This window comes from Oncorhynchus clarkii, chromosome 10, assembly GCF_045791955.1.
Source record: "Oncorhynchus clarkii lewisi isolate Uvic-CL-2024 chromosome 10, UVic_Ocla_1.0, whole genome shotgun sequence".
Lineage (NCBI taxonomy): Eukaryota > Metazoa > Chordata > Actinopteri > Salmoniformes > Salmonidae > Oncorhynchus > Oncorhynchus clarkii.
In genome coordinates, this window is record NC_092156.1 from 31,610,799 (window position 1) to 31,637,367 (window position 26,569).

Consider the following 26,569-nt stretch of genomic DNA (forward strand, 5'->3'; position numbering starts at 1 on the left):
CCTCTTAAAGTATTCAAACTCTGATCTTATATCAGCATATAAATGATTGGCAAGAACAAGCCTTGAATTAGCATCGAGGTGAAACCCCCCAGCCAGACAACATCACTGATTCTCACCAGGGTGGGAAAACCACCGCCAGTCCAGCTGAGCGATAAGTGCCTTGGATTGTTTAACCACCCATATTGTCATCTGCTGCTAAGGAGCCTCCAGCTCTCTACCCATCGCTATTAATCAGCTAGCTGTTCCATTACCGTTAGTCGAGCACTGAGCATTAATTCAGAGCTCCAGGATAGCTCCCCCAGAGTCCCAGTCAGCCCCAGTCCCAGGGAATGCTCTCCCTCTGAGGGCTGGCTCTGTGTCTGACTCCCTCTGCCAGCGTGCCAGTGTGTCAGTCAGTGTGCCAACGGGTCTGGCAGACTGTGAATAATCACGTGGTGGTTACAGAGACAGGCGGCAGCTGCAAATGAGCTTTGGGGCTTAGCTTGTTAAGTTACTGCTACATGACTCTGAGTCTCAGAGAGACAAATCCACACACACAACACAAGGCTCGCTGCCTTCCTTTTCTCTGCATGTACCTCTGGAGCTGCTTAACTACAGAAATGTTTGAACACAGATGCTGTTCTACAATGTTTGCCAGTGATGGTCATTGGCATCTGAGGGTGTTTTGAAGGTAAAGTTTTGATACATCCTGAGATTCAGAGAAAAGTCTCTTGAGGGAAATGCGATGTAAAACCTTTCTGTCAGAGCGTATCTACTATGTGCGTAGATGTGGGGAAGCTGATTTATGTAAAAAACAAAATCCCTCTTTCTCTCTGTCCCCTTGTCCGTCCTATCTCTCTAGCAGCAGTCGGAGTAGTACCCCGGGCGGTACCAAGCCCCAAGGCCCTGCTGGTCCGTCCCCACACCTACCCCACCTCCCACCTTCCGGTTCCGCCACTGCAGCCACGGCCTTCCCCCTGCCCCACCCAGCCAATCAGATCGCTCCCCACGGTTTCCCCCCCGCCCTGCAGTCCTCGCCACACCCCCACCACCCCAATATGTTTGCGCCTCCACCAGCCTTGCCCCCACCTCCGCCACTGACGTCTAGCACCCTGCCAGTCCCCGGAGGACACCCCGCCGCTGGGACGCCCTATTCAGGTAGGCACATATACCAGGCTGCCCCCATGTGGACAGGCAGGAGAACTGCACCACAACAGCAGCTGTCGCAATACACAGTCAGCGAAGTGCAAAGCTGTACATTCTCATGGCTGTTGTGGCAGAAGCCAGGTCGTCTGTGGCGTGAGAGAGGTGCGTGTGGAGCCCTAGACGTATTGAACTGTGACAGGGAGCGAGACAGAGACTTACATAATGTTACCTTTGTGCTAATTTATAGGAGACAGAGACTGACAGGTAAGGATTCCACACATAGCTGCACTATGTGCCGTCTATGTTTGTCTATAATGGTGCAGTAGGTGCAGACAGGTGTCCTGTCCTTCCCTCGGTCAAGATTCTGTTGTGTTTGATTGGTTGATCACTCAAACAACACACACTTTTTCCCCCCAATCAGCCCATGTGATGAATGCCCTCTCCTGTCGTGCCACTTGTGATCTAGCTTAATGTCAGGGTCTCACTGAAAGGGAGTATTATCATGGTTTAATAAAACTATGGGCAATTCTCATTTTCACAAGGCAATGTGTTCATCTCACAGAAATCTATTCAGTCACAGCATAATGAACTCTGCTGTATATTGTTCAGATTCTAATGAAACTTTTATGAAGAAACAAATAAAATGTCCCTCATCTCAGTAAGAGCTAGAAATAAATGTATGAAATGGTGCATTATATTACAGTGGAATACAAATTATATGGTTACTCTGGAGAAAATACAATTTCTCGGGCCAATTTACTCAATTTGGATGGATATAAAATGCATTTCTCTATTTCTCCTCAAGCCGTTGTTTGCCAGTCAGTTGATCAACAGCTCTGTTCTAAAATGTTTTTTGAGGTATTCATGTAATTGCAATAAAGGTGCTGACTCTTGGAGCAGCAGGCACCATTCAGGGATGCCCTGTGTGACTCCCATAGTAAAGAGAATACCTGAACTTTGGTTCTCTATCTTGGTTTTAATGTGATATGTGACTAACACTATACATCCTCTGTAAGGGTTGTTACTCTGATCATGAAGTACTGTACCTCTATAGATGTTGTTACTCTGATCATGAAGTACTGTACCTTTATAGATGTTGTTACTCTGATCATGAAGTACTGTACCTCTATAGATGTTGTTACTCTGATCATGAAGTACTGTACCTCTATAGATGTTGTTACTCTGATCATGAAGTACTGTACCTCTATAGATGTTGTTACTCTGATCATGAAGTACTGTACCTTTATAGATGTTGTTACTCTGATGATGAAGTACTGTACCTCTATAGATGTTGTTACTCTGATTATGAAGTACTGTACCTCTATAGATGTTGTTACTCTCACACAAAACCGATCCAGCACAGACACTTTGACTATCACGTCTTGTCTTACTCTGCTATTCTTAGACAAAACAGATCCAGTGTGGACAAACGGACACTGGTCCTGACCGTGAGTGTCATCTTTCCTCCTCTCTTCCTCTTCTCTACCTCTCCTTTCTCTCTCCTCCAGAACAAGACCTGCTGCGCCAGGAGCTCAACAACCGTTTCCTCGCCTCGCAGAGCGCCGACCGCGGGGCCTCCCTGGGCCCGCCCCCGTACCTGCGCACCGAGCACCACCAACACCAGCACCAGCACCAGCATCAGCACCAACACACGCACCAGCACACCCACCAGCACACCTTCACCCCCTTCTCCCACGCCATCATGCCTACCCCTGCACCCCCCATGGTGCGTACCCCAGCCAGAAATGTGAGGATAAGTAGAACACCACTCCTGGGAGGGCAGAGGGGGTTGGTGGTTTTGGACTGGAAGGGGAGGTGGACTGGGGGGTAAGGGGTGTGGATAATGATAATAATGTTTAATTATGGTTTATTTTATTAAGCATTTACAGCAAAAATCTCTGAAAAGGTTTTTGTTGTACATACAGAAACAGTAGGGTGGAATGGATAGTGTTTTTGAATGTGAGTGTTTTAATACAGTATTGGTGATCCTATAGTACTATAAGGCAGTTCCAGTCTTGCTGGAGGGAAACAGGGGTTTTCTGTGGTGTGTCTCTCAATGATGACCCATCTGTTTCTGCGTTTTTTTACCACAGTGATACCTTTCTTCTCCCCAATTTTTGTGTGTGTTTTCTCTGGCATATTTCGGGCACCCCAAACTGGAATGGAGCTATTTTTAAACTAGCATTAACATGCTGTTAGTTTGAGGCCACAGGCACTGTGTGGCTGTCCCTCTGAAACAGGCCTGCTCACCAGCCCTCTTTCTAACGCATACACGCACGCACACACGTACACACATACACACACAGACACACCGTGGCCCCAGACAATGCACACACACACACACTCTCTCACATAGGCCTACTGTAACCACTGAGTATTTTACATTGCTCTGAAGATTTTCCTCAAAGGCGGAATGTCTAGCGCTCTGACAGCTAATGAGGACATAAAAGTGTTTTTACGGCCGCAGTGTTTAAACTTAACTGGGGGAAATGTTCTCCCTGGGTCCACATTAAACCACTTAAACCTCCCCAGATTAAACACAGAAATACAGAGAGCTGGATAGTTTATGAGCTCTTCAGTCACTCACAAAATGGGAGGGTGAAAAGCAGGGAAAGGACTCTTCAGGCAGAGGATAACGATGTGGCCAAATGGCTCCTCTGTCTTCTTGATTCACTAAAGTCTTTCATGTCGATAATTAAGCTTCTGTTGAGCTGCTGCGATATTCTTTCAGATGTGCATTGTGTGACTCCTAAAATGTCCTAAAAAGGGGACATTATGTAGTCACTCAACTCTCTATGTTAGTTAGCACGTACAGTGCCTTGCAAAAGTATTCATCCCCCTTGGTGTTTTTTCCTATTTTGTTACATTACAACCTGTAATTTAAATGTATTGTTATTTGGATTTAATGTAATGGACATACACAAAATAGTCCAAATTGGTGAAGTGAAATGAAAAAAATTACTTGTTTCAAAAAATTCAAAAAAATGTCAATGGAAAAGTGGTGTGTGCATATTTATTCACCCCTTGCTATGAAGCCCCTAAATAAGATCTGGTGCAACCAATTACCTTCAGAAGTCACATAATTAGTTAAATCATGTCCACCTGTGTTCAATCTAAGTGTCACATGATCTCAGTATATATACACCTGTTCTGAAATGCCCCAGAGTCTGCAACACCACTAATCAATGGGCACCACCAAGCAAGCGGCACCATGAAGACCGAGGAGCTCTCCAAACAGATCAGGGACAAAGTTGTGGAGAAGTACAGATCAGGGTTGGGTTGTAAAAAATAGCAGAAACTTTGAACATCCCACGGAGCACCATTAAATCCATTATTTAAAAATGGAAAGAATATGGCACCACAACAAACCTGCCAAGAGAGGGACGCCCACCAAAACTCACAGACTTGGCAAGGAGGGCATTAATCAGAGAGGCAACAAAGAGATCAAAGATAACCCTGAAGGAGCTGCAAAGCTCCACAGCAGAGATTGGAGTATATGTCCATAGGACCACTTTAAGCCGTACACTCCACAGAGCTGGGCTTTATGGTGTTCGCCAAAAGGCATGTGGGAGACTCCCCAAACATATGGAAGAAAGTACTCTGTTCAGATGAGACCATAAAGGAAAACGCTATGTCTGACGCAAACCCAACACCTTCCATCACCCCGAGAATACCATCCCCACAGTGAGGCATGGTGGTGGCAGCATCATGCTGTGGGGATGTTTTTCATCGGCAGGGACTGGGAAACTGGTCAGAATTGAAGGAATGATGGATGGCGCTAAATGCAGGGAAATTCTTGTGGAAACCTGTTTCAGTCTTCCAGAGATTTGAGACTGGGACGGAGGTTCACCTTCCAGCAGGACAATGATCCTAAGCATACCACTCAAGTGGGAAATATTTAAATGTCTTGGAATGGCCTAGTCAAAGCCCAGACCTCAATCCAATTGAGAATCTGTGGTATGACTTAAAGATTGCTGTTCACTAGCAGAACCCATCCAACTTGAAGGAGCTGGAGCAATTGAAGAATGGGCAAAAATCCCAGTGGCTAGATGTGTCAAGCTTATAGAGACATACCCCAAAAGACTTGCAGCTGTAATTGCTGCAAAAGGTGGCTCTAGAAAGTATTGACTTTGGGGGGGGTGAATAGTTATGCACACTCAAGTTTTCTGTTTTTTTGTCTTATTTCTTGTTTGATTCACAAGAAAAAATATTTTGCATCTTCAAAGTGGTAGGCATGTTGTGTAAATCAAATTATACAAACCCCCCAAAAATAAATTTTAAATTCCAGATTGTAAGGCAACAAAATAGGAAAAATGCCAAAGGGGGTGAATAGTTTTGCAAGCCACTGTATCCTCTCTGTATCATCCTTGTTCTTAGTTCTGTTTATTTCATTCCTTCTACAGTTTGAAAAATTCCCAACAAAAGTTGACCCTTTCTACAGACACAGCGTGAGTTTCTCTTTGTGTTTGTGGGGCAGTTTGTGCATTCTTCACCCATCCAGCCATGCTAGTCCATGTTGTAGCTGTGTGTGTATTTGTACAATAGCTCCCATGCCATCCCCCTCAGCTTCTGCTCTGAGAGAATACAGCGTCCTGTCTGTCCACAGATGAAGACTGGGCAGATGCTCTATCTATGTCTTACCCATCACAAATGTCTGTCTGCTAACACAACTGTCTGCTTGCTCATTCATTCACTACTGTGGAACCTGGCTGAAGCATTTCAACCCCCTTCCTATTCAAGTGAATAGAACAAATTATCAATTGAGTTCAGTGGCTCTATCAAGTGTGTGTGTGGTATGTGTGTGGTATGTGAGTGTGTGTGTGGTATGCGAGTGTGTGTGTGGTATGTGAGTGTGTGTGTGGTATGTGAGTGGTATGTGAGTGTGTGTGTGGTTTGTGAGTGTGTGTGTGGTATGTGTGTGGTATGTGAGTGTCTGTGTGTGGTATGTGAGTGGTATGTGAGTCTGTGTGTGGTATGTGAGTGGTATGTGAGTGTGTGTGTGGTATGTGAGTGGTATGTGAGTGGTATGTGAGTGTGTGTGTGGTATGTGAGTGTGTGTGTGTGGTATGTGAGTGTGTGTGTGTGTGGTATGTGAGTGTGTGTGTGGTATGTGAGTCTGTGTGTGGTATGTGAGTCTGTGTGTGGTATGTGAGTCTGTGTGTGGTATGTGAGTCTGTGTGTGGTATGTGAGTGTATGTGTGTGGTATGTGAGTGTGTGTGTGGTATGTGAGTGGTATGTGAGTGGTATGTGAGTCTGTGTGGTATGTGAGTGGTATGTGAGTGGTATGTGAGTGTGTGTGTGGTATGTGAGTGTGTGTGTGGTATGTGAGTGTGTGTGTGGTATGTGAGTGGTATGTGAGTGTGTGTGTGGTATGTGAGTCTGTGTGTGGTATGTGAGTGGTATGTGAGTGTGTGTGTGGTATGTGAGTGTGTGCCGCTGTATGCTTTGTCTCTACCACTTAACCTCTGCCTTCATTTACTGCTCTGCTATTCAGAGGCATTCACCTGTTTCCCACGTTGTGAATCAGAGTAGCAATTACATTCGTCAGAGTTTGGTCTTAATTCATCTCACTGCTATCAGCACAGTTAGGTGGGCTAACCCCTATTTAAAATGAATTAATTAATGTGTCAACAGAGAGACACTGGTTGTGATTACATAGGAGTATTCTTTCTGGTGAGAGTTCCTTTTAACTGTCTACACTCACAGAGAAAGACTATAGCAGTAAATGGGTTTTAGCGGCTAACAAGTAATTCATTGGTTATTATTGTGTAATTTCAATGTTAGTACTTAGTAAATACCTGGTGATTTCAGTAGAATAAACAAGTGTGACCATTTTAGTTTTGCTGAACACTTTGAGGCACTAAGATCAGTGACAGTTGTAGCTACCTGACTTACGGCGGTTTGGATGTTTACCCCTAGTGATGCTGGTGTTGTTCCCTCCACCCCACCCACCCTGTACCCTGTCATGTCATCCTGGCCCCTCTCTCCTTCATCTCACTGTTCATACAGCTGCTGTCCTTCTCTGTCTGAACAACACAACACTCCGCCCATCATCACTCCTCTCTCTGTTCCTTCTCTTCTTTTCTCAGCTGTTCCACTCCTACCCCCCGGGCGTGTCCGGCATTCCACCGGTGATCCCTCCAACCGGGCCCTTTGGCTCGCTGCAGGGGGCCTTCCAGCCCAAGGTAGGGCCACAGCCCAACACCACACACACACACACACAGTTGGTGAACCTGATAAACACACCTTCAGTGTAGTGTGCTCTCTGAAGACCAACACACAGCTAAACATACAGTACGTTATCAGAATAGGGAGTGAACTTGAAAAACATGTGCATGTACACACTGAAGACAGAGACGATGCTCCCCATACCTCCTCTCACAATGAGCTCTCTCTGTGTTCTGCAGACTTCTAACCCACTGGATGTGGCCTCAAGACCTGGAGCAGTCCCACACACACTCTTACAGAAGGACCCCAGGGTAAGCACCCTAGCTGGACACACTCAATAAGGAAGCCATGCATAGTTGCTAATTAGGAACGCCTGAATGACACACATTAAAGTAACTGAGCCATCTCTCTCTCTCTCTCTCTCTCTCCTCTAGCTAACGGATCCGTTTCGGCCCATTCTCAGGGTAAGAATGTTAATAGCTGTAGTTGTTTCTCCCCTAACTTCCTTCCCCTAATATGTTTATTGCAGTAAAATGTTGTTGTTTGCACAACCAAGTTAGTGAACAAACTGGACAAAGATTAAACCTTGTCCTGGACAAATAAAAATGTCCCTAATGCGTATACAGTCCTTGAGAATCCTACATTTAAGGTTAACCATATCAGCTGGCTTTGTGTTTTGTGCAGAAACCAGGGAAGTGGTGTGCCATGCATGTCCATATGGCCTGGCAGATCTACCACCACCAACAGAAAGTCAAGGTGAGACCTCCCCTTTGCACTTCCTTCCACTCACAGACTATAGAGAAACACTGTCTAATGTGCTTCATTATAGTGTGGTTCTCTAAACCCCAATGTTTGATCATCTAAGACCCAGTCTAGTTGAGGTAGTAGTGTAATCCAGCTCCTCTCCTGGAGAGAGACAGTATAGAGAGAGACAGAGACAGAGACAGAGACAGTATAGAGAGAGAGAGATAGGAGAGAGAGAGATAGGAGAGAGAGAGAGAGACAGTATAGAGAGAGAGACAGTATAGAGAGAGAGAGAGACAGTATAGAGAGAGAGAGAGACAGAGACAGCGAGAGAGAGAGACAGTATAGAGAGAGAGAGAGAGAGAGAAGAGAGAGACAGTATAGAGAGACAGAGACAGAGAGAGAGAAGAGAGACAGTATAGAGAGAGAGATAGGAGAGAGAGAGACAGTATAGAGAGAGAGACAGTATAGAGAGACAGTATAGAGAGAGAGAGACAGTATAGAGAGACAGTATAGAGAGAGAGAGACAGTATAGAGAGACAGTATAGAGAGAGAGAGTCCCATAGAGAATCTTATAAGAGGACTGCCATCTTGTGTTACTTTCACTGATGTAGTGGAGGGTAAGTGTTTACAACCCTTTTGCAGAGAAATGCACTAAAAATATTAATCACCGCGATCGGCGCTCAGCGTTTACCCACCTATTTCTTATTTCCTCTACATTACTGGGTACCTTCATGCCTTAGCCCACAAATAACCAACAAAACCCTTTTTACAGTTTGTATCCTTGCTGATCCTGCAGCGTTGGTGGTGTGTTTTTCATGTGCTGTTTCCTCCTGTCTGGCGTCTTCCAGCAGCAGATGCAGGTCGACCCGCACAAGCTGGACTTCGGGCTCAAGCCGGAGTTCCTGAGTCGACCCCCCGGCCCCAGCCTCTTTGGCACGATGCACCACCACCACGACTTAGCACGTCCTGCCACACTCTTCTCAGCAGCAGGTGAGTGTGGGTTGGTTAGTGCCCTTGGTAGAAGATGATTGACACCATAGAAATTAGATTTTTAGAAGGGAAAAGCCCTTCAGACCAGGGCAATTTGACTGGAACACTCATTGGTCATTGTATTTCTATGATTGACACACTACTTCCAGGACCTCTTCTCCAAAGGAGATCAATCCATCTGGACCCATAGAGTGGTCTATTTTTAACAGAGTTTCGAGGCAGCGCACAGGTCTCCACCTGGGTTATAGATTACATGCTAAGATCAATGCTCTTGCCTCTTAAAAGGAAAGAATACTGTTTCTCAGTTTAAAATCCTTATGGAAGATGTGTTACATAAACTCTCTTTTCCATGTCAGGTTCTACACACCCGTCAGCCGGACCGTTCGGCCACCCTCCCCACCACCCCGGCAACTTCCTCACCCCTGCACCTCACTTAGGTAAGACACAGCACGCACAGCGCACCTAGTCACGTCAAATGCACATCAATTGATCCTTGTCTCACTGAGGCTGTATGGAGAGCTAACAAGTACAGTATGTCTGTGTCAGAAGCTGGTTGACCCAGTACAGGAGCAATTTAGATAATGTGCTGACTGTGTTCTCTCTCTCTCTTAGAGCCATTCAGTAGGCCTCCCTCGTTTGGAGGTCTCTCATCTCTCAGCACAGCAGCCTTCGGTGGGCTTGGAAACCCAGCACTAAGTGAGTTTCATTTCCATGACAACATCATGTATTTGACAACCAAACATTTGAGGATTTCCTGTTAGATTATAAAAATGTATGTTGCATGAAGTTTTCATCAAATTCTAACATTAGACTTGACTGACCGCCACACCAGCGAGATATGCTTTTAACTTGTGTTTTGGTCTTTTCTTCTTTCCGTATGTTGAATCTCTAACAGCGCCTAACTCTGTGTTTGGCCATAAAGACAACCCCAATGCACAGCAGCACTTCAACAACAACCACGAGCCATGGAACCGGCTGCACCGCACACCACCCTCCTTCCCCACCCCTCCGCCTTGGCTCAAACCTGCCGACTCGGAGAGGAGCGCCTCAGTCAGCTCCCATGAGAGAGACAGAGACTCAGACAAGCGAGACACGTCCTCCATCAACAAAGACGACAAGGAGAGGTGGGTGTAATGGAGGGGTTTTACCTGTAGCAGTCACACCAGCAGAATGTCAGAAGTTGTAAAGCTTTGTCATGGCTGAGACTATTTTATTTGAGAGTTTAATAGATGTCGATGTTTTAGGGGACTTGTGCCAACTCAATGTACCCTAAAATTAAACCACTGACAAACACTGAAATAGTGGTACAAATGTTAAATTTCCTTAATCTTTAAAGCCCATTGTTTTGTGTCCATCCAGGGAAGCCATGGAGAAGCGTCACCAGAGCCATCCGTCCCCAGTCCCCATTAACCCTATCAGCCAACTGGGTCACAGCCGTCCCCCAGAGCCCCAAAAGAACCACCTGCCCCCCAGTGAACCCCCCAGGGACAAGGACAAGCCCAAAGACCGAGACAGGGAGCGGGAGCACCCCGACTCCTGGAAGCTCAACGGCACAGACGAGCACAAACTCAAAGAGAATCACCACAGCGACAAGGACACAACGCCAATCATCCACGACGGGCGGGTGACTGAGGACAAGGCCAACGGTAGAGGAACGACCTCACCCTACATCCGTCAGACCAGCCTGGACCGGCCCAACGGGGGGCTGGGGAGGGGGGAGAGGGAGGCCCTGATGGAGAAGAAGGGAGAGCTGCCTTCTCTCTACGAGCACCACAAGAAGAACAACAATGAGGTGAAGGTAAAGGAGGAGAGGAAAGAGGAGCAGGACAGCCCTACGGACAGAGACAGACCCCCCTCTCACCCTCACCTCCACCCACACCTGCCCCAGGTGCCCCTCACGCCCAGCCTCCACACCCACCACCACCCCCCTTCCTCCATGGCGATGCCCATGGGCATGGCGGGTGTCCACCCAATGAACAACATCAGTGGCCTGGAGAGGACTCGAATGGTGGCCCCCTTCTTGGGCATCAGCCCAATTCCGGGGGCAGAGAGGTTCCCCTACCCAGCCTTCCACTGGGACCCCATGAGGGACCCCTACAGGGGCCTAGACATCCACAGACGGGACCCTCTGGCCAGGGACCTGCTGCTGAGAAACGACCCCCTGCATCGGCTGGCCGGGCAGCGCCTCTACGAGGCAGAACGCTCCTACAGGGACCGAGAAGCTCATGACTTTAACCGCGACCACCACCACCCTCTAGCCCTGGAGCAGCGCCGGGAGCAGGAGGCCCGGGCACACTTAGAGGAGCGTGAGCGGTTGCACATGCTCAGAGAAGACTACGAGCACGGCCGCCTGCATGCCGCCATGCACCACCCGGCACTGGACGGACACCTGCCACACCACCACGCTGGCCTCATGGTCCCCGGATTACCCAGCTTGCACTACCCCAGGGTCAGCCCTTCGGCCGCCGCTGCAGCTCACGCCGCTCACCAGAACGGTATCCTGAACAAAACCCCGCCCACAGCCTCCCTGAGTGCCCCGCCCCCCCTCATCCCCACGCTGGGTGCCAGGCCTGGCTCCCCCAGACGGACTACGCCCCTCACCACAGACATCAGAGACAGACCATCAGCACACAACCACAAAGACATAGAGGCACGGTGAGCAGAGTGGGGCGCAATCCTCACCCTGGATTGGAGGCAGACTACAGGCATACTCTGCCCTGTGCCTCACACCAAGCACTTAGCTTTGGGAACAGCAGACTGTACCATAGCTGTGAATAATATGTGGGGGAGAACACCCACAGATTATGTTTTTGTAAAAAAAATAAAAAGTTGTGTGTGTGGGGGGAGGGGGGGGGGGTGCTCCAGTTTGCTCCTGCTTTTTGTGTGTATTCTTTCTCTTGTACAGAACGTGTCCTGGACTACCCTGAAGGTGTGTAGGGCAATGGAAACGGCACCCTCACAAAGACATTTTGGAATGTACAGGTACTTCAATGCATTGACAGGCAGCAAAGTGTGTAGATATGTGTACTGTCGACATGCTCACTCCTTAAGGAACAAATCATGGTACAAATATGCAAAAGGGTGTTTTGAAAGCTTTACTTTGAACAAATGTAAATAGAGGACTATTATTAATGAGGAGGAAGTTCAGAATGTGCTTTTTGCTGATTGGTTTTAGCTTGACGCAGCTGAAAAGGTTAACATTGTACCACCATGCCCCACATTCAACTATGCAACAAATGTCTTGGCTTCTACTCTGAAAGCCAGCCTGGTCACCATCCCAACGGACTCTGACAAAACTGTATTCTCTCCACAACCTAGACCTCACAAACCCACAGTACTCATAGAAAATGTTGTGCAAACGTTAAACAATTTTCTTAAATATGATACAAAAGTGTGGTAACAATCCTTAAAATTCCTATTATAGAGCTATTCATTTTGTAGAGGAATTCCAATGCCTGAAGTCACAGTGGTTCCCAACTTTTTTCCCTTACTGTACCACCAAGTGAATTTAGCTCTGCCCGGAGTACCCCCTCATGTGCATTTTACCAGTAAGCCTATGGTCTAAAGAGTCTTCACAAGTACCCCCTGGATAGGCCAAGTATCCCCAAGGGTCCTAGTATGTCTGGTTGGGAACCACTGACCTAACAGAGAAAGGTTGATAGAAAGTGAGAGAGATCACTTACTCCAACAACTCAACTCCTACCACCATTCTTGTTTTGGAGAGAATACAGCACATTTACAGAAAGACCCCACATTTTCCCCTCTAAAGGAGTGTACAGTATGTGTTTGGAAATAAGTTATGTTGGTCTAACAGTGTATTAAAGTGCTATCCTAAGCTGTTGTATCTACAAAAATAAAAAATAAAGACAAAAAAGCCCGTCTAAACTATGGACAGTTTGTTTCTAAAGAGCAGATATCTATTTTAGTAGTCCACTGAAGGTTTAGTTGTGCGCTTCAAAAACTCTGTGAGAGCCAGATGTTGTGCAGTGTTTTTTTAACCCACATTAAAAATGTCCACTGGAGCCGTAGTGGTTAGTCAATGCATATTGCAAAGAGATTGTAAACAAGAAAAACAATTTTGCTGTTTATCATGTATGTAAAAAAAAATAAACTGTCTTTCTAGATGAGAAACAAAACAAAACAAACGATGCGACTGAATCTTCAGCATGCTCCTCATTTAAACGTGTGTTATGTAAATTGTGCCATGTTATTAAAAAATGTGAACTAAAAATGTCTACTGGCTTTTTTATGACCATGAGAGGAAAACAATGGCGGTTCCCGGATATTACTAGACAACTCATAAATCTACCTGTGCCTGGGCAGACGTCGGACTCAAGGGCATGGTGGAGAGCACTGAAAATCCATCAATATCTCCATCACTCTAAATCAGCAATTACTCACAGTACTGTATGGTATTCATATTTCCTGAAGTGAATTACGACTTTTTGATAGATATATATAGCCAATAATCTCTTATTCATTAATATGGTGGTGGCAGGTAGCCTAGCGATTAATAGCGTTGGGCCAGTAACCGAAAGGTCATTGTTTCGGCTCCCCAAGCCGACTTGTGAAAAATGGGTCGATGTGCCCTTGAGCAAGGCACTGAACCCTAGTTGCTCTGGATAAGAGCATGTACAAAAATGTATTGACCTGTGATTGCCCAGTTGTTTTGATGACACCAGATTTGAGCTGTGAATTTCCACACTGTTATCATCACCCTCAACTCAAATGTGTTTTTTCTCAGCAGAGGGCGCTACCCGTTGTAAGCCTCTATACAGGCCAGGATTCATTTAAATGTGCATTGTTGATAAGTAAGTATTATCGTGGTTGTTTTGGCGGTGTCGGGGTGGTCCACAAGCAACTTCTTGCGTTACCTTATCGCAGACACTGCCATTGGATGCAACGAAACTGCACCCGACTGTAAAAAACGACAAATCTCATGCAGCTAGCTGCGTAAGAAGTTTGTGCAATCACTTGAATGCATGATGTTCTATTGTCTACACCTCGATAAGACCGTTAGGCAATTAATCCCTCCCCCCCTTCCACATCCAAATTAACATGAAAACATGTATTAGCCTGTCATTATTTCTACAATGGATTTAGCCAACACATTCTATCGCCGTTTTGAAGGACGAACGCGGTTTGGATACTAAGTAAGTGTGGTTGGTGGCACACAAGAGCAGCCGCTCACCAATTTGTAAGCACACAATTACACCTCCAACAACGCCAAAACAACCAATGCGCGATCTGATTGAATCTAGGCCTAACTTTCAAAGGTAATTTACATGGCTTGGCTGGTCTAGCAGTAGTGCTGCAGCCTCCAACACAGGTCTACATTGTCTGCATAGGTTTTTTGGTTACTACATGATTACGTATGTGTTTTTTCATAGTTTTGATGTCTTCACTATTATTCAAAGAAAATTGCAAAAATCAAGAAAAACCCTTGAACGAGTAGCTGTGTCCAAACTTTTGACTGGTACTGTATGCATATATATTATTTGTTTAAGCAGCATGGAATGGGGGCAAATTGAGTTCAGTAAAGTTGACTACAGTATGTATGGAGAACAGTTCAGGGAATTCATTGAAAATGTGTATTCTCTTTCTTTGACACTAGATGGAAACAAAGTCTAATAAAAACAAATTGGTCAAGACTGCAGACAGAGGGACAGTAAGGCAGAGAGCTCCCAGAACAGAACGTTTCCTGTAGCGTTGTGCTTATGTCCTTTCTCCTCATCTCTGTCACAAAAACAGATTGAACCAGTCTCACTAGCTATGCTAGGATCATATCCATATCCCTGCATTACCCTAGCCCTGTGTGTATTGTACACTAGAGAGAGACAGTGAGAGAGAGCGAGAGAGATATTATTCAAAGAGAAAAGATATGGAGACTGACATTTCACTATTGAGCGTTATCCTGGTCCACACACTTTCATATGTACAGATTAAATATATACCCAATAAGTTAACCTAACAAAAAAATGATGTCTACCAAGGTTAAAGAAAATAGAACCTTCACTGCAACCAGAGAAAATCGTAATTCCCTCACAACCGGACCAACAACACCAATGGAAGCACATCTGTCCTTCATACCTCAGAGTATGTGCTTCAAAACTCAGACTCCTGAGTCATTCAAGAACCCACAATAAACCAGTTAGTGCACGAGTCGCCATCGTCAAAACCGATGGACTACCAGAGAGAGAACCCTAGTTTAATATCCAAATCCTGATTCAACCCTAACCCAAGCCAAAATCCTAATCTTAATCCTAGCTTCACATCCACACCCCAGTTCAACCCTAAGCCTAGCCAAAACTCTAACCCTAAACTTCATGTCCACACCCCGGTTCAACCCTAACCCTAGCCAAAACCCTAATCCTAACCCTAACTTTATGTCCACACCCCGGTTCAACCCTAACCCTAATCCTAACCCTAACTTTATGTCCACACCCCGGTTCAACCCTAACCCTAGCCAAAACCCTAAACCTAACCCTAACTTCATGTCCACACCCCAGGTTCAACCCTAACCCTAGCCAAAACCCTAATCCTGACCCTAACTTTATGTCCACACCCCAGTTCAACCCTAACCCTAATCCTAACTTTATGTCCACACCCCGGTTCAACCCTAACCCTAATCCTAACCCTAACTTTATGTCCACACCCCAGTTCAACCCTAACCCTACTCCTAACCCTAACTATGTCCACACCCCGGTTCAACCCTAACCCTAGCCAAAACCCTAATACTAACCCTATAACCCTAACTTCATGTCCACACCCCGGTTCAACCCTAACCAAAACCCTAATCCTGACCCTAACTTTATGTCCACACCCCGGTTCAACCCTAACCCTAATCCTAACCCTTAACTTCATGTCCACACCCCGGTTCAACCCTAACCCTAGCCAAAACCCTAATCCTAAACCTAACTTCATGTCCACACCCCGGTTCAACCCTAACCCTAGCCAAAACGCTAACCCTAACTTTATGTCCACACCCCGGTTCAACCCTAACCCTAACCCTAACGTTATGTCCACACCCCGGTTCAACCCTAACCCTAGCCAAAACCCTAATACTAACCCTAACTTCATGTCCACACCCCGGTTCAACCCTAACCCTAGCCAAAACCCTAATACTAACCCTAACCCTAACTTCATGTCCACACCCCGGTTCAACCCTAACCCTAGACTGGTAGTACACCAGTAGAGCTAGCAAGTCATTTGTGGGCAGTCCTTGTGATACGCTTCCCTATAGTTGGAGGGAATAACAAACTCCTAGGGAAGCTTATCACAGGGATATTCTGGGGCAGGGGAGGATCCCAGAAAAAAACTATATGAAAAATTTAGATTTGAAATGTGCTACCCCTCTACCCATCGGATGCATAATTTATAGCAGATTACTTTTGTCCCTTTCCTAGGCTTGTGTTGCTTCCTCCACAACAATCCTTATACAATGCTCAGACTGGCCATAACAGCAAAAATACATTTTTAGAAAAGGCGATTTGGTGGGAATAGACAGAATATTTCCTCTGACAACAATCCTAATCACATCCAAACAAACATACACTGCTCAAAAAAATAAAGGGAACATTTAAATAACACAATGTAACTCCAAGTCAATCACACTTCTGTGAAATCAAACGGTCCACTTAAGAAGCAACACTGATTGACAATAAATTTCACATGCTGTTGTTGTGCAAATTGGATAGACAACAGGTGGAAATTATAGGCAATTAGCAAGACACCCCCAATAAAGGAGTGGTTCTGCAGGTCGTGACCACAGACCACTTCTCAGTTCCGCAGGTGGTGACCACAGACCACTTCTCAGTTCCTATGCTTCCCGGCTGATGTTTTGGCCACTTTTGAATGCTGGCGGTGCTTTCACTCTAGTGGTAGCATGAGACGGAGTCTACAACCCACACAAGTGGCTCAGGTAGTGCAGCTAATCCAGGATGGCACATCAATGCGAACTGTGGCAAGAAGGTTTGCTGTGTCTGTCAGCGTAGTGTCCAGAGCATGGAGGCGCTACCGGGAGACAGGCCAGTACATCAGGAGACGTGGAGGAGGCCGTAGGAGGGCAACAACCCAGCAGCAGGACCGCTACCTCCTCCTTTGTGCAAGGAGGAGCAGGAGGAGCACTGCCAGAGCCCTGCAAAATGACCTCCAGCAGGCCACAAATGTGCATGTGTCTGCTCAAATGGTCAGAAACAGACTCCATGAGGGTGGTATGAGGGCACAACGTCCACAGGTGGGGGTTGTGCTTACAGCCCAACACCGTGCAGGACGTTTGACATTTCCCAGAGAACAGCAAGATTGGCAAATTCGCCACTGGCGCCTTGTGCTCTTCACAGATGAAAGCAGGTTATCACTGAGCACAGTGTGGTGGGTCAGTCATGGTGTGGGGTGGCATTTCTTTGGGGGGCCGCACAGCCCTCCATGTGCTCGCCAGAGGTAGCCTGACTGCCATTAGGTACCGAGATGAGATCCTCAGACCCCTTGTGAGACCATATGCTGGTGCGGTTGGCCCTGGGTTCCTCCTTATGCAAGACAATGCTAGACCTCATGTGGCTGGAGTGTGTCAGCAGTTCCTGCAAGAGGAAGGCATTGATGCTATGGACTGGCCCGCCCGTTCCCCAGACCTGAATCCAATTGAGCACATCTGGGACATCATGTCACCAACGCCACGTTGCACCACAGACTGTCCAGGAGTTGGCGGATGCTTTAGTCCAGGTCTGGGAGGAGATCCCTCAGGAGGCCATCCGCCACCTCATCAGGAGCATGCCCAGGCGTTGTAGGGAGGTCATACAGGCACGTGGAGGCCACACACACTACTGAGCCTCATTTTGACTTGTTTTAAGGACATTACATCAAAGTTGGATCAGCCTGTAGTGTGGTTTCCCACTTTAATTTTGAGTGTGACTCCAAATCCAGACCTCCATGGGTTGATAAATTTGATTTCCATTGATAATTTGTGTGTGATTTTGTTGTCAGCACATTCAACTATGTAAAGAAAATAATATTTCATTCATTCAGATCTAGGATGTGTTATTTTAGTGTTCCCTTTATTTTATTGAGCAGTGTACTTCCCTTCTCATAAATGGGACATTTTCACTGGCAGTCTCCATGGTAATGTTCACCTGATGTTTGTTCACCCCTCAGAGAAGCGAGCTAAAAACAGAACGCTGTCATTCATCTGAGCTCTGCTGGAGCTCCAGCTATTAAAATGAGTGATGCTAGGAATCGCAGCAGAAAAAAACTTTAATTTCGTACAGAGTTCTTAAATCATTAGTGAGAGGAGAGGCATGGGGTTGTGTGCATTTATACTTTAATATGCATAGCAGAGATTGTAAGATAATATTCAATCAAACATGCATTTCAGTGTTCGCACAATAGCATATAACATACTTTTTCCCTATAGGAACTGTAGTCAACCTACCTTGTTGCTATAGGTCATATTTTCAAATATAAATCACAGAAGTGTTACTTTATACCAAACTCACTTCACACTACAACTAAATGCCTCCAGTTTTCAGAACTAAGGCATGGACAAATGGCCATGTGTCTGAACAGTTGTTGAGCAAACAAACACTGCATAAACATTGCTGGGGGAGGTTCAGTTGGAATCTGGCCCAAAGTTTAAAACAATAGGGATTCCTTTGTATTATTGCCTGAAACATATCAAACATAAGGTACCAGGGGGAGATATTGTTCCTGTAATTCCATGTCCCCTTTATTTACACATACCCCACAAGGTATGAACACATAGTACTGGAAGTGATTTCTTGTTTGAACCTAAATTATCCTGATACCTAACATATCCAGCTGATGGTCAAATGTGCACAGATCTGCTAGTATTTCCATTCAGCCTCCCGGCTGCGTTTACGCATTCTCTTTTGACCAATCACATCAGATCTTTTGAAATGAGATCTTTTCAGAAATTGAATTGGGCTGCCTGTCTAAACACATTCCTGATTCTCTGCAGGCCTACAAGGTCATCAGAAAGACTGCTACATTGTTATGTTCTACTGGAAGTCATTTTGGAAATAACAGACCACACAGTAGAGGAATAGCTCAAAACGAATAGGCGTACAACAACAACATTTATTACTGTGGTAGACTTGCAGGTCTTGAAATGACATTCCTGCTTGAGGAATGAACTTAGCTGCAGTAGTTGGTCGTTATAAACTCAGCCCCCCAAAAAATGGCCCGGTCGTTAAGACACCGACAGCTTACAGACAGTAGTCTGATTGAATCTTATGTTCATACAAATGTTAAGTTTGCTGAAAATAAACGCAGTTGAAAGTGAGAGGACATTTCTTTTTTTGCTGAGTTTACAACTAGCCAATACTAAGCAGATAGACTCATTCCATCATTGACGAGACGAGGGGCTTTAATTTTAAATGATTTATCGTTGCCAGGCACATTCATTTGTACGACACCTCTCATCAGCCGTGCCAAACAATTCTTTATTCATGAAGTTGGAGAAAGTGGTCATGTAAAAACAGGTAGAGGGGGAAAATGTGTCTAGTTTTTGCAAAAATGTATATTTTCTTACCTGTTATGAGTTCCTCAAAAGGTTAATGAATAGCAGAGCCTTTTTCTACAAGGTGGAACACTAACTTGTGCATATTGTGACAGCTTGCATGTCAACTGTGTGTGTGACTGTAATTCCAAAGTAGGAATTAGCATTTTGGTCTCAGAGACAATTATGTTCCATCTGTGAAAACAATTATTAAGATACTTATTTTTCAATATACTGTTTCTAGCATGTACAGGGGTGATTCCAGACCAGATAATAACCTTTTCACACAAAACGCAGAGCCAGGTAAATCATTAGTGTACTGGTTATTGGGTGCAGATGCTAGATTCCACTCCTCAAAACAATTAGATTAAATCAGAACTAGGGGAGGTGATTTCTCTCCTTTTCAAGTCTGGCTAGCCTACCTACTATATAGAGATGTATGATCTTAATTTGATCACTCGGTTGTTGCTGAGTATGTTCCTGTGCTGCAGGAAATGCAGATGAGCTTCGTAATTTACATAAATTCACCGAAAACCATTATTGGACTTTTCATGTAGCCTAATTTTGGCCATCTTATAGACTAACCACCGTCAAGCAACATTATGCATTATGGACACATTCAAACCTGTTGGTGCAGGATTATTTTGCGGCAACAATACTGGTCAAATTAAAATCCTACATCTGTATTTTTATTTTTGTCACAACTGTCAGCTTTTCTAATCCTTTATCCTTGAAATAGGGTTGTGACGTGGATGTGTGTACATGGGTTGGCCTCTAACACCACTTGGGTTCAATTACCTATGTATGCCTGGCAAATAAATAAAACACAGATTCGTAACAGGTTTCCACAGGATTATTTGTATACAGTGCAGATTCCTTCAGAGTGACTCTTCCTTTGAGCACTTCACCCCATCCAATTCTCTGTCTGTCAGATCTAATGGTCTAGTGCCCCACAGTCTCTTCTCTCTGATCATGTCTACTCTCTGACCCCTCTCTGTCCCCTGGACCCACTGGTTCCTACATGAAAACAATTTATACAATCTTTCTCCTGAGGTCAGCAAAATCACCCAGGAAAACCAACCTCCCATCACCCTTCATATTGCAGCCCGATCGAACCAACTTAGAGTAGACATGATGGGTAGGCCTGCGGGACTAGGGAGGTCTCAATCTGTGGTGCTGGACAGAAGTACGTGTGCGGCATGGAGAAGGAAGGAAAGACAGGGCACTCTAATTGCCTGGTTTGAAATAGCCTGGGGTGGGCTGCTGTCATATCCAGGGGGCCTTGGAGGGAGAGAGATGGCCCCATACGAATCCATCACCACCCTGACCTGCGACCCATACTGTGGAGCCTCAGGGTGATGATACTACACAGTGTATAGACACAAATGGACAAGCCCACATGCATGCATACACACACACGCATGTACAAACCCAGATTCATCACTGACATCACCATGGTAATAACGGATATGAATCCAATCTCAATGAGGAAAAAGTAAACGCATCACGTCGCCAAGGATGTTTTTTTTGTCCCATCGCACCCTCCTGATTACATGTTGTTGGAGGTTGATCACTTGTAATGGAGTCGAGCAGAGGTGCAGATTAAGAACACAAATCACTATGTAAAAGACTGCAATAGTAAGTGCACTGTCTGCAGGGTTCAGGAAACCTGGATTCAAAGAGGATTTGATTTCTTTCAAATACTTTATCTGAGTTTGAATGACCTTGCCTGGGCACAATGGCAGCAATGAAATAGATGCCAAAAGAACAAACCCACCCAGCCTGGCCAGACAGGCTCAGTCAATTAAAATATCAAAGAAATTGAAAGAAAACTAATACTATTTTAACCCAGCAGGTCTGGTGTCTGGGTCTGTGATCTGCAGGGTGAGTAGCCAGCCAGGGCTAATTTGAGTTTCCAGTTTGTGAGAGGCTGAGCTGCTGTGGAATCTATTACAGACTACAAAGGGAAGCACAACCTCGAGCTGCCCAGTGACACGAGCCTACCAGACGAGCTAAATTACTTCTATGCTCGCTTCGAGGCAAATAACACTGAAACATGCATGAGAGCATCAGCTGTTCCGGACAACTGTGTGATCACGCTCTCCTTAGCCGATGTGAGTAAGACCTTTAAACAGGTCAACATTCACAAGGCTGCAGGGCCAGACGGATTACCAGGACGTGTACTCTGAGCATGCGTTGACCAACAGGCAAGTGTCTACACTGACATTTTCAACCTGTCCCTGACGGCGTGTGTGATACCAACATGTTTCAAGCAGAACACCAGTCCACCAGTCCCAGTCCCTAAGGTAACCTGCCTAAATGATTACAGACCCGTAGCACTCACGTCTGAAGTGCTTTGAAAGGCTGGTCATGACTCACATCAACACCATTACCCCAGAAACAATAGACCCACTCCATTTCACATACCGCCACAACAGATCCACAGATGATCCAATCTCTATTGCACTCCACACTGTCCTTTCCCATCTGGACAAAAGGAACACCTATGTGAGAATGGTATTCATTGACTACAGCTCAGCGTTCAACAACATAGTGCCCCCAAAGCTCATTACTAAGCTAAGGATCCTGGGACTACACACCTCCCTCTGCAACTGAATCCTGGACTTCCTGACGGGCCGTCCCCAGGTGGTAAGGGTAGGTAACAACACATCACCCACGCTGATCCTCAACACGGGGGGCCCCTCAGGGGTGTGTGCTTAGTCCACTCCTGTACTCCCTGTTCACTCATGACTGCATGGCCAGGAATGACTCCAACACCGTCATTAAGTTTACCGATGACAACAGTGGTAGGACTGATCACTGACAACGATGAGACAGCCTATAGGGAGGAGGTCAGAGACCTGGCCGTGCGGTGCCAGGACAACAACCTCTCCCTCAACGTGATCAAGACAAAGGAGATTATTGTGAAATACAGGAAAAGGAGGACCGAGCACACCCCCATTCTCATCGACGGGGCTGTAGGGGTGCAGGTTGAGAACTTCAACTTCCTTGTTGTCCACATCACTAACAAACTATCATGGTTCAAACACATCAAGACGGTCGTGAAGATGGCACGACAAAGCCTATTCCCCCTCAGGAGACTGAAAAGATTTGGCATTGGTCCTCAGATCCGCAAAAAAAGTTCTACAACTGCATCATCGAGAGCATCCTGACTGGTAGCATCACTGCCTGGTATGGCAACTGCTCAGCCTCTGACCGCAAGGCACTACAGAGGGTAGTGCGTACGGCCCAGTACATCCCTGGGCCCAAGCTTCCTACCATCCAGGACCTCTATACCAGGAAGGCCCTAAAAATGATCAAAGACTCCAGAGCCACCCTAGTCATAGACTGTTCTCTCTGCTACCGCATGGCAAGTGGTACGGGAGCACCAAGTCTAGATCCAAAAGGCTTCTTAAAGCTTCTACCCCTCCTCTTTTACGCTGCTGCTACTCTGGTTATTTTCTATGCATAGTCACTTTAACTCTACCTACATGTACATATTACCTCAATTATTCGGTGCCCGCGCACATTGACCTCTGTACCGGTACCCCCTCTATATAGCCTCGCTATTGTTTTTTTACTGCTGCTCTTTAATGATTTTTTACTTAGATTTTTTAGTTATCCATTTTTTACTTAACACTTATTTTTCTTAAAAGTGCATTGTTGGTTAAGGGCTTGTAAGTAAGCATTTCACTGTAAGGTCTACCTGTTGTATTCAAACATTTGATTTGATGTAGATGTACAGATAGCAGCCTTGTCTCACTGACAGGAGATCAGAGAGTGTGCTCTCTCCCTGCATGTCTGCTGTGATCCACACCGCTGAGAGGATATTAAACCAGCTCACCCCCCTCACTTCCCTGCCTGTCAGCCGCTGACCTCTCCTCGCTGCATTCTTAAATACTCGTTTCCTCTTCACCACCATATGGAACAGAACTGAAGATCAGCTCTCTGAATATAATTCCCCTCACGCAATGCATTCTGCATTCCTGTGGTATGTAACAAAGTGTTGCTGGCTGGCTGGCTCTCGTGATGATGACCTTGGGGGGTGACTATAACATCTTACTCACCCATTAACATAGCCCTCCATACACTAACTACAGGAAACAACTGTAAAAGCAGCCTGGGTGCCATTGTCACATATTTGTCACTAAAATGTCTCGTCACCACAGGTGATGTCAGAGGTGACAGTGTATGAGCTTCAGGGTCAGCTAATAACACATGACCCTTGACCTAGCTAAGCTAGATGATCCTAGTAGATAAATGGTAGTAGGGTGGGGGTGCTCTCCCACTGGGATTACGAGATGAAATAGGAATGACTGGGAAAAGGGATGATATGCCTAAAGAGAGTTCAGCAGCTGGGACATCACCTCCACCTCAGAATCCTTTACTGTCATTCTGGCATTCTAAATGAAATATGTTGGGAGTGGGTGGTGTTGTACACGCCCTCATTCTACCACTGTGCTAAAATATAAGGTTTTCTACAGACATTACAAAGTGTAGAATAGTTTCTCCCTCATTACTGCTTTGCTGTGGCAGCAGGAGAGGCAGCAACACGTTAGAGGAGAGTAGGTTTGATTATACCAATGCTTTCAGACGGTCCTTTTCTTAGAAGGGAACATATTACGCTTACATGATAAATCATCCAGCTACGCAGCCGGCTGAGACTGTGTACAACCAGATAACGTTGCCAAGGAAACCCTCTTGAAAAACCAATAAGCACTCTCCCTCTCTTACCCCCCTAAGCCCACCCCCAATCTGTGCAAACAATTAATAACTTGAGCAGGCAAATGGAAGGGATCAGGAGAGGTAGGCTGCACAATTCCCCAGGTGCTTAACAAATTCTAGTCATTTCCCTCTGTGTGAGGTAGAATTTGTCACATATTCAGAATGGAAACAGAAAATACATTTCAATAAAATATATTAAAGACAGAATGGGACGAGGGAATGCATTATTAATTGTACATTAATTCAGTGAGAATAGAATGGCACAAGCTACATAACCCAATAAGTCCAATCCATATGCAATATAGGAGAATGTATTTTTACAGCCGTCAAGTGTCATTATCATGCCAGTAGACACATCCATAGGGACTATTATGATGATGACTGTGATAATTGAAGGGCAGCTAAACAAACCCAGTGTATAGCCCAATTGTGTGTGAGTGCATCCGTGCCTGTGATTTTTAAAATGTTATTTAACCCTTATTTTATCAGGTAAGTTGACTGAGAACACATTCTCATTTACAGCAACGACCTGGGGAATAGTTACAGGGGAGAGGCAGGGCGATGGATGTGCCAAATGTAAGCTGGGGATGATTAGGTGACCGTGATTGTACTGTATGAGGGCCAGATTGGGAATTTAGCCAGAACACCGGGGTTAACACCCCTTACTTGCCATGGGATCTTTAGTGACCACAGAGAGCCAGGACACCCGTTTAACTTCCCATGTGAAAGATGGCAACTTATACAGGGCAATGTCCCCAATCACTGCCCTGGTGCATTGGGATATTCTTGATCAGAGGAAAGGTTGCCTCCTACTGAACCTCCAACACCACTTCCAGCAGCATCTGGTCTCCCATCCAGGACAACCCTGCTTAGCTTCAGAAGCAAGCCAGCAGTGGGATGCTGGGTGGTATGCTGCTGGGATGCTGGTGATTAGCGAGCCAGTTATTAGGGTCCACGATTGATTTCAACACTGACCCCAGATCAATGCTCTGGGGTCCTATCCATTATCAGACACCCAATTATAGCTATGGACATTCTGCTTCACAACTAAGTGCTCTACTTTAGTTGGTTTATTGGCCACCAGTCAAACACTCTGCCTGACTGCCAAGACAGACACAGACACTCAGAGCTATGGCAAATCATCAGCTATTGATCCAGTCATCCATAGATCATGAGCAAGAGGGCAAAAACAAAGTCTGTACACACCAACTCAGTGGCCTTGAGGTTAGTGTAAGCCCTGATATTGGAAGGTTCGTAGTTCGATCCCTGGCCGAATCATACCTAAGACTTAAAAATGGGACTCAACGCGTAACCCCCCCCCCCCAGTCATTTTGAAGATACTTATGGAAAAGAGGGACCTTATATCCAAACCTCGTCATAGTGAGGATAACATTAGTGAGATGTGCAATGCCATTTCATTAACCCATAAGAGTCTAAGTCCTGCCTAAGCCGGGGGGGGGTTCTACTAAGCTATATCGAATTGTTTTAAGGTCAAACCAAGGATCATTTTGCTATCTGATTATGAATTGTAAGACCCTTTGAAGTATCTACTTGTAGACTTGTTTACGTGCTGCTGCGCGATTTGTTGCTAACCTTACTTTGCTACCTGCCAACTTTACGGTTTTTACTTTTTAATTACCGTTTTATATTTTTATTTTTTCCCCTCGCTCGACTTTTTCATCCCGGATGCTTTATCTGAACGTGGTTCGTCAGGTCCTCCACCAGCCGAAGCTAAGTAGTAACATTAACATTATGCCTTCTAATTGCAGTCGCTGTACTCATAATAATATATAGGAGATTGATCGCCTTATGGCGAGGATAGCCGTGCTGCAAGCCCAGCTTCAGACGCAATCGTTAGGCAAGGGTAAGTTAAGTATAGGAAAGGATGAAACCACGACTGTGCCACCAATAAGTACAGATAGTAGTATAAATCCCCTCACACAGTCCCCGCAGCCGGAAACTTTTCTCATGGCTTCTGGAGGGAAATGCTGTAGGAATGCTCAACCGGTGCCGCTCATTCAGCCGACAGAAACTTTCAACTGGTTCTTCCCATTAAGCAACGGGTCGGAGTCAGAGGCCGAGCCTTCTCTGGTCTTTCCTCCTCCCGTTACGGGGTCTGAGACGCCTAGTCATTGGCGTAGTATTAGACTTAGAATGAATCACACACTGTTTCAAATAAAATCAAAGTTTATTTGTCACGTGCGCCGAATACAACAGGTGTAGACCTTACTTACAGGCTCTAACCAATAGTGCAAAAAAGTATTAGGTGAACAATAGGTAAGTAAAGAAATAAAACAGTAAAA

At 45.6% G+C, this 26,569-nt stretch overlaps 1 protein-coding gene across 4 annotated transcripts in view; it reads left to right on the forward strand.

The window, feature by feature from the left end:
- The window catches only part of LOC139418262 (autism susceptibility gene 2 protein-like), a 458,234-nt gene extending 445,092 nt beyond the window's left edge, over positions 1 to 13,142 (forward strand). For 2 of the 4 annotated variants that reach the window (XM_071167588.1, XM_071167589.1), the window contains 12 exons: positions 842 to 1,137; positions 2,634 to 2,872; positions 5,529 to 5,573; positions 7,216 to 7,311; positions 7,534 to 7,605; positions 7,729 to 7,758; positions 7,979 to 8,050; positions 8,890 to 9,031; positions 9,388 to 9,468; positions 9,644 to 9,727; positions 9,915 to 10,155; positions 10,391 to 13,142. In XM_071167588.1, coding sequence (XP_071023689.1) covers positions 842 to 1,137; positions 2,634 to 2,872; positions 5,529 to 5,573; positions 7,216 to 7,311; positions 7,534 to 7,605; positions 7,729 to 7,758; positions 7,979 to 8,050; positions 8,890 to 9,031; positions 9,388 to 9,468; positions 9,644 to 9,727; positions 9,915 to 10,155; positions 10,391 to 11,690 — 2,698 coding nt within the window. In that variant the 3' untranslated portion in view covers positions 11,691 to 13,142. The remainder of the gene's footprint in view (positions 1 to 841; positions 1,138 to 2,633; positions 2,873 to 5,528; positions 5,574 to 7,215; positions 7,312 to 7,533; positions 7,606 to 7,728; positions 7,759 to 7,978; positions 8,051 to 8,889; positions 9,032 to 9,387; positions 9,469 to 9,643; positions 9,728 to 9,914; positions 10,156 to 10,390) is intronic. The other 2 variants (XM_071167586.1, XM_071167587.1) reach the window with 2 other exon arrangements.
- The last annotated feature ends 13,427 nt before the right edge of the window (positions 13,143 to 26,569 follow it).